Here is a 13,179-nt window from a genome sequence, read left to right as displayed (position 1 = left end):
TCATCATTTCTGGAATTTCTTTCGACCTTGGCATAGTGTACTACTGGGTGAGACCTTTTAGCTTCATGCTGTTGAAAAAGTTATATTTAGGTGTTGATTTGATTGAATAGGGCTGGCAGTAATCAGGCCTGGGTGTGTCTAGTCCAGCTGAACCCCATTAAATACTAAATTCATAGATTTGGGGATATAGTAGCTATGGGGGCAAATACTTATTCACACATGCCCAGTTGTTATTGGATAACTTTTTTGCTTCAATAAATAACATTATCATTTAAAAACTGTATTTTGTGTTTACTCAGATTGCCTTTTTTCATGTTAGATTTTGTTTGAATTTTAAAAAAATTTAGTATGAAATACAAAAACAGAAGAAATCAGTAAGGGGCAAATACTTTTTCACAGCACTGTAAAAGCTGCTGGGATCATTCATGATATGGTTTTGGGTGGAGACTTCAATCTTTAATGGATCTGGTCATTGATCATAGTTATGCAAAGGTGTGTAGACCATTTAGAGCAACGTTTCTTCTTAAAGAAAGGTGAACTACCACCAACCATGGCACAAGCCCTGATCTCATTCTTAAAAAGATAAAGACCCAAATGAATGTAAAAGTTATCGTCCAATTTCCCTGATCCAGTTAGATGCAAAAATATTGTCTAAAATTCTGGCTAATCAATTAAGCAGAGTAATTACTTTAATTATACATATAGATCAAGTGGGGTTTATATGTGGTCATAGTTCTTCTGATAATATTATATGTTTTATAAATATTATGTGGTCAGTAGGGAATGATCAGACCCTGATTGTTGCAATTCACATGACGCCAAGAAGGTGTTTGATAGTCCCATTCCACCCTATCTTTTTACGAGTTTGGAAATGTACGGGTTTGAGAACACTTTTATTAGGTGGATTAAGTTACATTAAACAACCAGTAGCGGTAGTGCAACTAATGGATTCATTTCAGATTATTTTTTTCTCTTGGTAGGGGAACCTGGCAAGGCTGTCCTCTCTCCCCTTTATTGTTCTGTCTTGCCCTGAAACCATTAGCAGCTGCACTAAGAGGATGATTTTTCTGGCATTGTAGCAGGTGTGGTGCATAAAATTCTACTCTACACAGATGATGTATTACAGTATTATTTGTCTCCGACCCTAAAAGTTCTATGCCTAGCCTCCATAGAATTATTTATTCTTTCTCCAAATTTTCAGGATAAAGGGTAAATTGGTCTAAATCGGAAGCTCTTACTCTGACAGCATATTGCCCAGTTATGGCTTTCCAATCTGGCACCTTTCAATGGCCTACGCAAGGCATTAGGTATTTAGGATTTTATTTCCAAATCTGAGAGATTTGGAGTTAATTTTGACCCATTAAGGAAAAGGTCCTCATGTGAAGGGGATAGGTGGGCTTCACTACATCTGTCTATGGCAGAGAAGGTCATGTTATGAATTGAATTGTATCCTCAGGTTCAATTATCTATCTACAGTCTCTGCCTCTAGAAGTTCCTCTTTCTTATTTTAAACAATTTGATAGAATATCTAAGTCTTTATTTGGAATGGTGCATGGCTGCATTTCAGTAAGTTACATAAACCAATTGAAAAAGTAGGATTAGGCCTCCCCAAAATTTAGTTTTATTACTATGCTTTTAATCTCAGAAACCTGGCCCATTGGCCTCTTCCACCTGAGAGAGCACTTCCCTGGTACAACATTGAACATGCGGTCCTTGTCCCCATTGTCACCATAGCAAAGCCTTTCAATTCAATTTCCTAGAGAAGCAAAAATTATATTATTTTGCGTTTACATTATGTACTGAAAAAGGTTTCTTGCATGTTCAATTCTGATACATACCTAAATGTTTACTCGATTATATGGCTGAACCCCAAATTATGTATTAACATGTCCCCCTTTTGTTGCAAAGAAAGGATTGAGAGGGGTGTTTCAACACTTGGTGACCTTTATGAAAACGGATCCCTGAGATCATTTGAAAATATAACCCAGCAAATTGAGATTTCTAGGTCTCAATTTTTCAGGTATTTACATCTACTTTGTAATATTTTTGGTGGTAGTACACAGCCCCCTAAAGCTGCAGACACCCTCTGCATGGTGCTCACAGCCTTGGGAAAGGGTCATGAAGTGTCAGTGATTTATTCCTCACTGATACAGAGTCTTGGTGATGGGGCTTTAGCTACTCTTAAGAAGTTATGGGAAAGAGATTTGAACTTGGTATTGGAGGATGGGGAGTGGGAAAGGATTTTAAAATGTCGAGGGATGCAAGGGTACGCATTATTCATATATGATTTATCAACATTTTGCATCGTTTCTACTCAACTTCCTCTAGATTGTTTTGGCTTGGTCTAAAAGATACAACTACCTGCTGGCGATGTCAGTTGGAGGGTGGAGACATGGCCCATGCTCTGTGGTTCTGCGCTTAGACTCAAGAATTCTGGGTAAGAGTCCAGAATTTGATCTGAGGATTTAGATACTCAAATTTCATTCTGCTCCAGACTATGTATACTGGGTGTTGGGGCGGTCATTAAAGTAGGTGACAAATATACCAAAAGCTGGGTCCAAACTAGTGTATTGATTGGCAGACAGATTCATTTCAAGAATGGTTCCCAAATTGGGTAGGGTGGCGGCATTTGAAAAGATGTCATATAAACTGCTTGGCAAAATATGCATGTATGGTAAGAAACGGGACAGGTATTTGGCCTCTAGGAGGGCTCTCTGTGAGGACCATGTGGAGAAAAACAGAATTGTGGTGATAATTGTTAAGTAATTGTTAAGTATTTATTATGTGTATATGTTCTGTTTATTCCATATTTCACATAAGTGACAATAAAAATGTTAATAACAAAAGGTTCCGTTGTTTATGTTGCAGCCATATGCTAAAATGCTTTAAATTATTTATTAATATTTTTCACATCATTCTACACTCCACACCCCGTAATGACAAAGCAAAAAAACAGATTTTTGAGCATTTTGAAAATGTATAAAAAAAAAACGTAAAAAAACAAAACAAAACGTAAATATCACATTTACATATGTATTCAGATGGTGGATGCTTCCACCACCGTGCTTCACCATTGGGATGGTATTGTGCGGGCGATGAGTGGTGCCTGGTTTCCTCCAGACATGATGCTTGGAACTGAGGCCAAACAATTCAATTTTTATTTCATCAGACCAGGAAATCTTGTTTCTCACAGTCTGAGAGTCCTTTAGGTGCTTTTTGTGTCTTGCACTGAGGAGAGGCTTCTGTCTGGCTACTCTGCCATAAAGCCCAGATCGGTGGAGTGTTGCAGTGATGGTTGTCCTTCTGCAAGTTTTCCCCATCTCCACACATGATCTCTGGAGCTCAACCAGAGTGATCATCAGGTTTTTGGTCACCTCTCTTACCAAGGCCCTTCTCCCCTGATTGCTCAGTTTGGCTGGGCGGCCAGCTCTTGGAAGAGCCCTGGTTGTTCCAAACTTCTTCCATTTAAGAGTTATGGAGGCCACTGTGCTCTTGGGAACCTTTAATGCAGCCAAAAAATTTTTGTAGCCTTCCCTAGATCTGTGCCTCAACACAATTCTGTCTCTGAGCTCTGCAGGCAGTTCCTTTGACCTCATGGCTTGGTTTTTGCTCTGATATGCATTTTCAGCTGTAAGACCTTATATAGACATGTGTGCCTTTCCAAATCATGTTCAATCAATTGAATTTGCCACATGTGGACTCCAATCAAAGAGTAGAAACATCTCAAAGATGATCTAGAGAAATGGGATGCACCTGAGCTAAATTTCAAGTGTCACAGCAAAGGGTCTGAATACTTATGTCAATGTGATATTTCAGTTTTTCAGTTTTTTTTTTTTTTTTATCAAAAAGTTATCAACAGTCTGGTTTTTGCTTTGTCATTATGAGGTATGGAGTGTAGATTGATGTGAAAAAATAAATAATTTAAAGCATTTTAGCATAAGGCTGCAACTTAACAAAATGTGAAAAAATTAAGGGGTCTGAATTATTTCTGAATGCACTGTATGTTTTTCCAAAACCGTATAACTTACTTTTTTTCATGGAACACAAAAAGAGATGTTGCATCAGTCTCTTTCTTCCATGGAAAACAAAAGAAGATGTTGCCTCAATCACTTTCATTCTATGGAAAAAAGTTTTGTAACATATTTGACTACTTGTATTTAGTAGAATACCATTAAAAATAAAACTTTTTGAGAATGTGTTTTTAACTACACATTGTCTATTACAAGCAGTTGGTAAAGCAAGTTATTTAATTATCAAATTATACAAGATAAACAATTAACAGCAGTTAAGTGAAACAGTAAGTTATCTGACAGTGAGTGAGTCCAATTTAAACTGATAACTCGCTTAAGATTTTGAGAATGACTTAGAACGCATTGGGAATTGGGCATTCCAAATTGGGGAGAAAAAGAGAAGAAAATCAAAAAAATAAATAAAAATGCAGTTTTATTGCTCACTTGTAAATCTCTGCACACAGAAGCCTCACACAATGGGACAGCAGTGCTTGGCTTCATATCATATGTATTTACACTTATTAGAGCTCATTATCAAGATAATTTCTATCCTTTCACCAAATAATATCACATTTGTTGTAATAAATCGTTTTATTTAAATAATAAAAAAAAAATGCAGAGACTCTTTTGACTATTTCACTAAGGCTGAATATGATACCAGAAGCACAATATCACCCTGAGATTGTACTGGAAATATGTAGGTTAGGTGCTGTGTACAGAGTCCATTGAATTGTTTCTACTGACAACTCAACATGATCCACCCATTGGAGTTCCAATGCCAACACATTGAGCTGTGGCACTCATGCACAAGTTTGAATCTGACTTGGGACATTTGCCAATTTGCCAAAAAGAAAGTAAAAATTAACATGTGGCCATGGGCAACTGAGAGAAGGGCGAAGAAAATTATTTATTAAACATACAGTATCCCCACTTTTTCCATACCACTGAAATACAGGCAGCATATGATATTCCCTGGCCCAGGATAATACTACCCACCTCAAATGCTTTGAATATTAATTACGACAGCAGCAAATATCATGAATCTGGTCCGGTGTAAAAGGGGAAATTCTACTCAAATCAAAAGTTAAATAAAAGGATCTTTAGGTTCTGCATTTGAGTGTGTGTGGGTGTCCAGAAACTACATGCAAGATTAGGTTAGAGCACTGAGGACAAGCATACATTTACTACTGAGCATGCTAGTATAACAGACCTCACCAGTCAATATTAGATCTTTAAAAGATTGCTGAATTTGACAGAGTCAAGACAATTGGAACTGGACTTGAGTGATAATAAGGATTTCAGCTCAAAATGAAGTTCTTCTGTATTCTCTGGCTCTGTATGTTTCTGTCAGGTCAGTTCTCTCTATATTAAAAATAGAAACTTTACAGTGTGGGTGACCAGTTCGTTTGCTTTGCATAAGAGTGTCTCAAATAGTGGTCAACCAATATGGGTTTTTAATGGCTGATGCCGATGCCGATATCCAGAGAGCAGGGTAGCCGATAGGCTTATACAATGCCAATATATCACACAATTTAATATGGTAAGTAACAAACATAAAATTGCTATAAAATAATTATAAACTGTTATTTAGCACTATATTTACTAATTTCCACACAAAGCTTTGCCTTTGTAAAAAGAATCTATAAAAATTACAGTATATTTTATTTTAAATGGTAGATAGCAGTTTCTTCTGATTTCTGTTTATTCAGCAAATTTTAGTAATTTATTTGCACATGAAGAAATTGTTGACATATTAGGAAGAAGGCAATAACACACAGTAGTCCAGAAACCATGGATGGCAGAATCAATATATAGAATAGAATCAAACCAATTATACATACTGTACATAGTGAATAAGACATTTACTTACAGCACACGTGAAGCATTTTTACTTTCAAGTTGCACTCACGCGCTCATGCAAATCCAGCATGAGCAGCATTCTCTTGACAGTTTAAATGGTCTTTATCACCTGCTTGGATTGTCATGGAGTGACCGTAATTATTTGTGAACTTTTGATCCTGATCCTGAAGTTTTGATTCTGGCTGGTAGAATACATGCTTCAGAGGAAGATATTAGATGAGCACTCGATGGGAAGAAAACACTGGATTTTTGTGAGGTTCGTGAATTACATCTGTTTAAACTAGATATCTGCATATTTGCAGATAGTATATAATAGAAAAAATTTTATCATTAGAAAAAAAAGTTAAAAGTGACAGGGAACTGCTAAACAAATGAGCTCTCCACAGGATGCTGGATCTGCTCAAGTTTTGTGAGGTTTGTTTGTTACATCTGTTTAAACGAGATATTCGCATATTTGCAGATGGTCTATGATAATAGATTTATTGATATTTGCTTTTTATCATTAGACAAGACAGTTAAAAGTGACAGGGAACTGTTGAGGAGAGAGAGGGAGAATGAAACAGGTGAGCACTTTAACATTATGAACTCAAACTCATCTGCCGCAGCACTGATATACAGACCATTTAAATGAGACTGTGTTGCACACCGGTCTATTATTGTAGTAACATGATGGCACGTAACAACAAAATGAACCGTGACTGGTCGTTACATGTCTCAGTCGCTTTACATGGAAGCAGGAGATTTTTGGCGCCCTCAAGAAACAAATCGGCCAAACGGGTAAATTTATCGCGAGGCCGATAAATCGGACGATATTCTGACTTTTTTAACTATCGGCATCGGCCGATTTAACGGCCCCGGAAATATATCGGTTGAGCACTAGTCTCAAAATGAAGCAGAGCTTCTGTATGAAATTCAACACCTTCGACAGTAAATTTCAAAACAATTACTCTCAGATTTCAAATCTTTTTAAAACTCTTCAACCATATAATCTACATTTATCTTTATACCTGTTTTTCTTTCATAAGTATGTTTACAATAAACATTTTGCAATAATAAATACACTGTTTCTAAAGAGATCATACTTCCTATTATAATATTGATTGAGAATAAGAAAGTGTAACACAGGTACTTTTTCAAATAAATAACTGAAACTGAACAATCTTGTAGAGGAAGTGATAATTCAAACATACACCATTTTTTTTAGTCCTAATAAAACCGACTATGAACACAGAGTGTGAGTGTGTCCAAAATACAGGAAGTACCATAAACAAGTCCCAAATGAACCATAAAGAAGCCATAAACAAGCCTCGATGAAAAAGTTCATTGCAAATCCTTCAAAATACACCAAAGACCCTTAGTTAGCATGGCTGTGCATGGAGGGGTCAATAACAGAGGCCTTAACTGCTTTATTTTATCCAACAGAAATTAAGACTTCAACTACTGATGACATTTCTGCTTATGGATACATGGAACAAAACATCACAATTTCATGTTCTTTTACTTGGGCTCACAGCAACAGGAAGTATTTCTGCAGAGATCCATGTAAAGACAGAGATATTCTAGTTAAATCTGAACACTCACTTATTAGGAGATTTAAACTGAAGGATTTTAAGAATGGAACCTTCATTGTGACTATCACTGAACTACAGGAGTCAGACTCTGGGGTATACTGGTGTGCAGTGGAACGGTTTGGTGTAGACTCGTATCATAAGGTGACTGTGAATGTTTCTAAAGGTAAGAATGCTGTGCACTATTTTGCATTTCATTAATATACAACACATTCTTTTCATTTCACATTAATTGCTGACACACACACCTCCTATACCAGGGACAGGTTTTAAAATACAACTGACCACACCAAAATGTTATGTTTCCACGCCTTCACCTACAGAAGACAGCAGAACCTCATTGGCATCAACAGGTAACACAGAGTTCTGTCAATCCCAGCGTTTCATTTAGGGGTGGGTGGACTAATCAAAATCATACATTATGGTATTATTAATTTTATATTAAGATTGTTGTATGTTGTATGGTTATGTTTATATATATATATATTGCAACCATGTGGTAATGCCATTTTTTGGATAATCCAGTAAATTCAATGCTTTGCTATTAAAAGGTACTTAATTTCATTTTATTTATTTATTTATTTTTGGATGTAAAATGCATGAATGACAAATCACATTTGCTAAAATCACGATATGATTTGTTTGTGTGTGTGTGTGTGTGTGTGTGTGTGTGTGCCTTAGTAACGATACATTATATATGATTCCAATTCACAAGCTCTCAATTTGATTCAGAGTTGATTCAATTCTGGTTCATTTGGATATACTTCAGTTATAATGTCCATTATGCTTTGTCTACATTTGAAACAAATTCTCATTTATTGCAGTAAATTATACAGGGAACCTTCTTACTTTGCTATTACAAAATTATTAACTTTAAAAAATTAAGCAGGGCTCAAACTACCATATGTAGTTCAACTGCAATATATTTAACAGATAAAAAATCAGGGGGGCCTGGGTAGCTCTGCAAGTAAAGACACTGACTATCACACCTGGAGTCACATGTTCGAATCCAGGGTGTGCTGAGTGACTCCAGTCAGGCTTCCTAAGCAACCAATTGGTCTGGTTGCTAGGGTGGGTAGAGTCATGTTGGGTTATCCTTCTCGTGGTCGCTATAATGTGGTTCTCGCTCTCAATGGGGCGCGTGGTGAGTTGTGCATGGATGTGGCGGAGAATAGCGTGAGCCTCCACACACGTTAGGTCTCCGCGGTAACGCGTTCAACAAGCCACGTGATAAGATGCTCGGACTGACTGTTTCAGATGCGGAGGCAACTGAGATTGAGGCAAGTCACTACGCCACCATGAGGACTTAGAGCACATTGGGAATTGGGCATGCCAAATTGGGGAGAAAAAGGGAGAAAAAAGACAAATAAATCCAGATATAAAATCAACACAACCAAAACTGAAGTGATCTTCAATTAAATTCAAATGCCCAAATTTGGATTTTAACAATTTAAAGAAAACAATTGAATTCTATATTAATGCAAAGTTCCGATACTGCTCTGCAATCATAAACAACTAGTGGATGTCTAAAGCCCTGTTCACACCACAGGCGGCATGACGCTAGACTTTGCGATCTGTGTCGCTGGTGGCCATTCCTACTGCTGCAGCCACTCTAACGTTATTGGTGGACTGCACAACTGGCCATAGTAGCATTTGAAAAGCTGTTTACAGATGATAATGCCAATAAAAATAATACATTATAATAATTTGACAAGGAATCAGTTCTTTTGCCTCTAAAAATGCACATTCTGCAGGGGAGAAGTTTTATATATCCTGCAGCATATCATTAAACAAGACAAACTTTATATCAATATATGAATCAAACTCACTCAGAATGTCGACACGGTTTTCCACGCATCATTTTATCAAGCCATAACTATGTATGTGGTTACAGACAAATGATATAGAACAGTGAAATCACTCACAGAAACTTTAAACTTCTCCTGCTCGAACCACTCCGAGCGGGATTCGAACCGGCGTCTCCGGCATGGGAGGCAGGCATGCTAACAAGGAGGCTAAAGGCTACAACCTCTAGCGTCAGTGGCTAGTGCGGTAGCGAGGTTTACACACACTCCACAGCACATACCAGCTGGCTACCGTTACACCTGCACTCGAGTCGACTCCAGTATCGCATACTCAGTGCCTGTAGACGAATGACATAAGCTCCTCTGTCTTTACTCTCATTGGTAGTCGCTCGCGAATTTCGTTCGTCATTTGCATAAAGTTGACATTTTCTCAACTTGTCTTGTCTTGCCTTGTCTCTTGTCAGCAGGGGTGGACTGGCCATCGGGTGAACTGGGACTTTTCCAGATGGGCTGGCTGCGAAACGTGGCCAAATGGGCCGTGATACGCTAAAATGGGCCACCTTGTTATGCAGAACAGGCCACAAAACGTCGCCGCGATATGCTGAAGGGGTACACCCCCCGCTCAACAATCTTTGGGCCAGATTTCCCCCCACCCCCCAACAACATTTGGGCCAGTTTCTATGTAAAATCCCAGCCAGATTTCTCATCCCAGTCTGCCCCTGCCCCGCGGCGATCTCTGTCGCCAACGGTCGTGACAGCTCGTGTCGCTGGAAGTCGCTGCGCTCTCATTGAAAATCAATGGGATCATGTCGCTTCGTCGCGCAATGCCGCTTGCGGTGTGAACAGGGCTTAAGTGGAGTTTCAACAACACCCTTAATAACACAATACCATATCAACCGTGATATAACCTGTATAGTGAAATCTCAACTATTTGACAGTTCTACCGGTGTACCATAATTTCTATGTATCTTAAAGGTTGCTTAAACGATGTTGCTTCCTCCTCCCTTTTAGAGCTTAGCAAAACATCTGTTACAGCTGAAGCTTTCTTTGACAAAGGCAAAAAAGCAGGTGAGTTGCACCCTCTTCTGATCTACAGTGGCATTTAACTCATGTAAAAATAGCCCTGTGATGGTTTTTTTCTATTCTTAGATAAAGATCCAAATCAATGCAGCTTTTAAATGTGCTAAAATCCTTCCTATCTTTTCTCTATCACCCCCAGTGCCTCTGTATTCTATCCTCTATGCTGTTGGTGGTCTGATTGTCATGGTGATCATATTTGCAGTCGGACTTGTCACTGTTTGTCAGTACAAAAAGCAAGTCAAGACATCAGCAAGTGGGTGACCGCTCATATACAGTACATGCTCGCATAGCAAACTTAAAACATTACGTTTTTACTTTCTTAAAATAAATTAATATTAATATATTATTATTCACACATTTCACAAAAAACAACCTGATTGTTTGTTTCAGGTTGTGTGCCAGAGACATCTATTGGGTGTAAAAGTGAGGAGGTGAGTGGCCCACAGGAACATTTCACACAACAATGCAGTTAGATCTAAACCATCTTTCCTCCAGTTGTAAATTGATGACATTTGTTCTCTTTATAAATAATTTCAGCAGATTATCAACAATATTTAACTTTTGTCTCTTTAATTCAGACCAACAGTGTTTATGACAATGATCTTGATGACAGACCCAGTATCACCACAAAAAAGTTTAACAAGACAAACGACTTCAAGAGCCAATCAGATCCAGTCTACGAAAATGTACAGTTTAAGACACAGAAGGCACACGCTAGATTTGACAATCTTTAATCTGTGCAGCGTATGCAGTCCAATAGTCTCAACTGAAATGAGTGAATGTGCAGAAGTACACTTATGAGGAATATGTAGTTTTGTGAAGTAGCATGCACAGTTTCAAGAAACGTACCTTATTTGTTAGTCCTTTATCTACTGTCCAGTCAGCTAGCCCTAAAGCTTTAAAAGCAGTATGTGGTCCATTTAGGCAGGGGTGGTTCTAGAGGGCCAGGGGTGGCAATTTTATGTAATTTTTTAAGCAAACTTTTTCGAAACGGGGCACCAGGTTGGTCAGTTGCTTGGGGCCTCAGAAATCGTAACTGATTGAGACACACCCATGGTTTAAAAGTTTCCACACACACTGGTAAGACAAAACTTCATTTGTTTACTTGTTGCCATATCAAAACTGTATAGAGAAAAAAATGCGGCAAAAAAAAAAAAATAAATAAATAATTTGAAGATATCGCCAAACGTTCATTTTACAGCAGCAAAAGTACTATTTCTAACCAAAGTTAATTTTCATGTCTGTTTTTAATGTTTATTTAAAACGAGGCAAACTTGGTATAATTTTTTATCTCCAATCTGTTAGCTAGCATCTTAATTCTTAGCTATAGCCAGCAGAAGTGACCAGCCATGTTTATATCCCACTTACGCTGATGGGGCACGTTGTAACACTGCATTACAATATGCCCAATAAGAGCAAACTTTATTCCATGCAGTCGGATATGTAATTTACATAATTCACCTTTTTTGCGTGTGTGTCATCAATCCATGCATTATTTAAGTCAATGCAGTTTTTTGTTGTGTATTCATTGTCAAATGTCAAAATGATTGCTATATTATACATGACAAAGTTAATAAATGGCTTTTATTGACGTAATATCATAGTTTGTCTTCTTCAGGGCCATTTCTACTGTTGCTATAAGCAGTATAAGTGGGCGCTTAGGGCCACCAGAGGGCCCCGCAAGCAAGGTGCATTTTTATTTATTTTTTTACATACTAAAAGCTGCAAGAAAGACTCAGGCATCTATTATGGCTCAGTTAGATGGGTATCAGGGCCCCCTTATGGACCGTGAGGGAAAGGAGAATGTAATGATCCGGTGGGGGGTTGGGGTTGATTGCAGGGGCCCTCCAAGTAGGATTTTGCTTAGGGCCCCTATATGCTCAGAAACGGCCCTGGTCTTCTTGGTATTTTATTTAGATCAGATACAATTGTTAGAGGGGGAATTTAAACTCTCATATGGTCATGTTACAATGTGCCCCTATTTTTGCCAGTGTGCACGTTGTAACATTTTACTTTCCTTCTTTTCAGGTACATGGTGAAAAAAGTTAAATCTGTATTTATGAAACAAGACCACATACTTGTACCAGACATTTGTCAAATGAATGTGAAAAAATAAAAATACTTTGAACCTCAAGTGCATTTACACAAACTTAAAGGAATAGTTCATCCAAAAATGAAAATTCTCTCATTATTCACTTACCCTGATGCCATCCCAGATGTGTATGACTGTCTTTCTTCAGCAGAACACAAATGAAGATTTTTAGAAGAAGATTTAGAGCTCTGTCAGGTCCTTATAATGCAAGTAAACGGGTGCCAGCATTTTGACGGTCCAAAAGTCACATTTAGTAATCCAGTCGATCAATCTTCTGAAGCAAATCGATACATTTGTGTAAAAAATAAATAGATAATTAAAAGGTTATTAGCTTTAAAAAAAGAGCTTCCTGCCAGCAGTTGACGCATCACGTAGCTGTAGCTGTCGCATGATGTAAGCATGTTGGCGAGTTCACAAAGAATGTTGATTATTCGGAAGCAGCGCTTATTTACAACAGAAGAAAGAATGTCACGCAAAAGTTCTGCCTTTTCAAACAGCATCAGAGCCCTGGACGGAAGCGGCGATTTAAAGTTAAAAATGATTTAATTATCGACTTGTTTCTTACATACAGTAAACCTTTCGATTCGCTTCTTTTATGCTGCCTAAATGTGACTTTTGGCCGTCAAAGTGCTGGCACCCGTTTACTTGCATTAGAAGGTCCTAAGTTGTAACCCAAAGTTGTAATAATTTATTAAAGGCTTAGTTTAAACATGAACATGCTCTTTAATGTAAATTAAGAGTATGGGACCATTAAAGTGGTATAC

The 13,179-nt window shown here is 37.8% G+C and overlaps 1 protein-coding gene across 3 annotated transcripts; it reads left to right on the top strand.

Moving 5' to 3' along the window:
- The first annotated feature begins 5,211 nt into the window (after positions 1–5,211).
- LOC127445132 (CMRF35-like molecule 1) lies at positions 5,212–11,966 on the top strand. Of its 3 annotated transcripts, XM_051704943.1 has the most exons (7): positions 5,212–5,361; positions 7,293–7,604; positions 7,699–7,791; positions 10,255–10,311; positions 10,463–10,576; positions 10,714–10,754; positions 10,902–11,966. In XM_051704943.1, the coding sequence occupies exons 1-7, from the start codon at positions 5,319–5,321 to the stop codon at positions 11,055–11,057; spliced, it is 816 nt and encodes a 271-aa protein (XP_051560903.1). In that variant the 5' UTR covers positions 5,212–5,318; the 3' UTR covers positions 11,058–11,966. The 3 variants fall into 3 exon arrangements, with proteins under 3 accessions (XP_051560903.1, XP_051560902.1, XP_051560904.1); XM_051704942.1 differs by lacking the exon at positions 5,212–5,361 and having other exon boundaries at positions 6,996–7,604; XM_051704944.1 differs by lacking the exon at positions 5,212–5,361 and having other exon boundaries at positions 6,996–7,604; positions 10,463–10,580; positions 10,902–11,037.
- Positions 11,967–13,179: the final 1,213 nt, after the last annotated feature.

The sequence above is a fragment of the Myxocyprinus asiaticus genome, chromosome 8, assembly GCF_019703515.2.
Source record: "Myxocyprinus asiaticus isolate MX2 ecotype Aquarium Trade chromosome 8, UBuf_Myxa_2, whole genome shotgun sequence".
NCBI classification, from domain to species: Eukaryota; Metazoa; Chordata; class Actinopteri; order Cypriniformes; family Catostomidae; genus Myxocyprinus; species Myxocyprinus asiaticus.
Note: the sequence above shows the minus strand (reverse complement) of the source record. Positions and strands in the feature narration are given on the sequence as shown.

Coding starts and splice junctions, on each gene's coding strand:
- LOC127445132 (XM_051704942.1), top strand. CDS start 7,244: ATGGAGGGGTCAATAACAGAGGCCTTAACTGCTTTATTTTATCCAACA. Junction 7,605..7,698: donor GACTGTGAATGTTTCTAAAG/GTAAGAATGCTG, acceptor CTCCTATACCAG/GGACAGGTTTTAAAATACAA. Junction 10,755..10,901: donor TTGGGTGTAAAAGTGAGGAG/GTGAGTGGCCCA, acceptor TCTTTAATTCAG/ACCAACAGTGTTTATGACAA.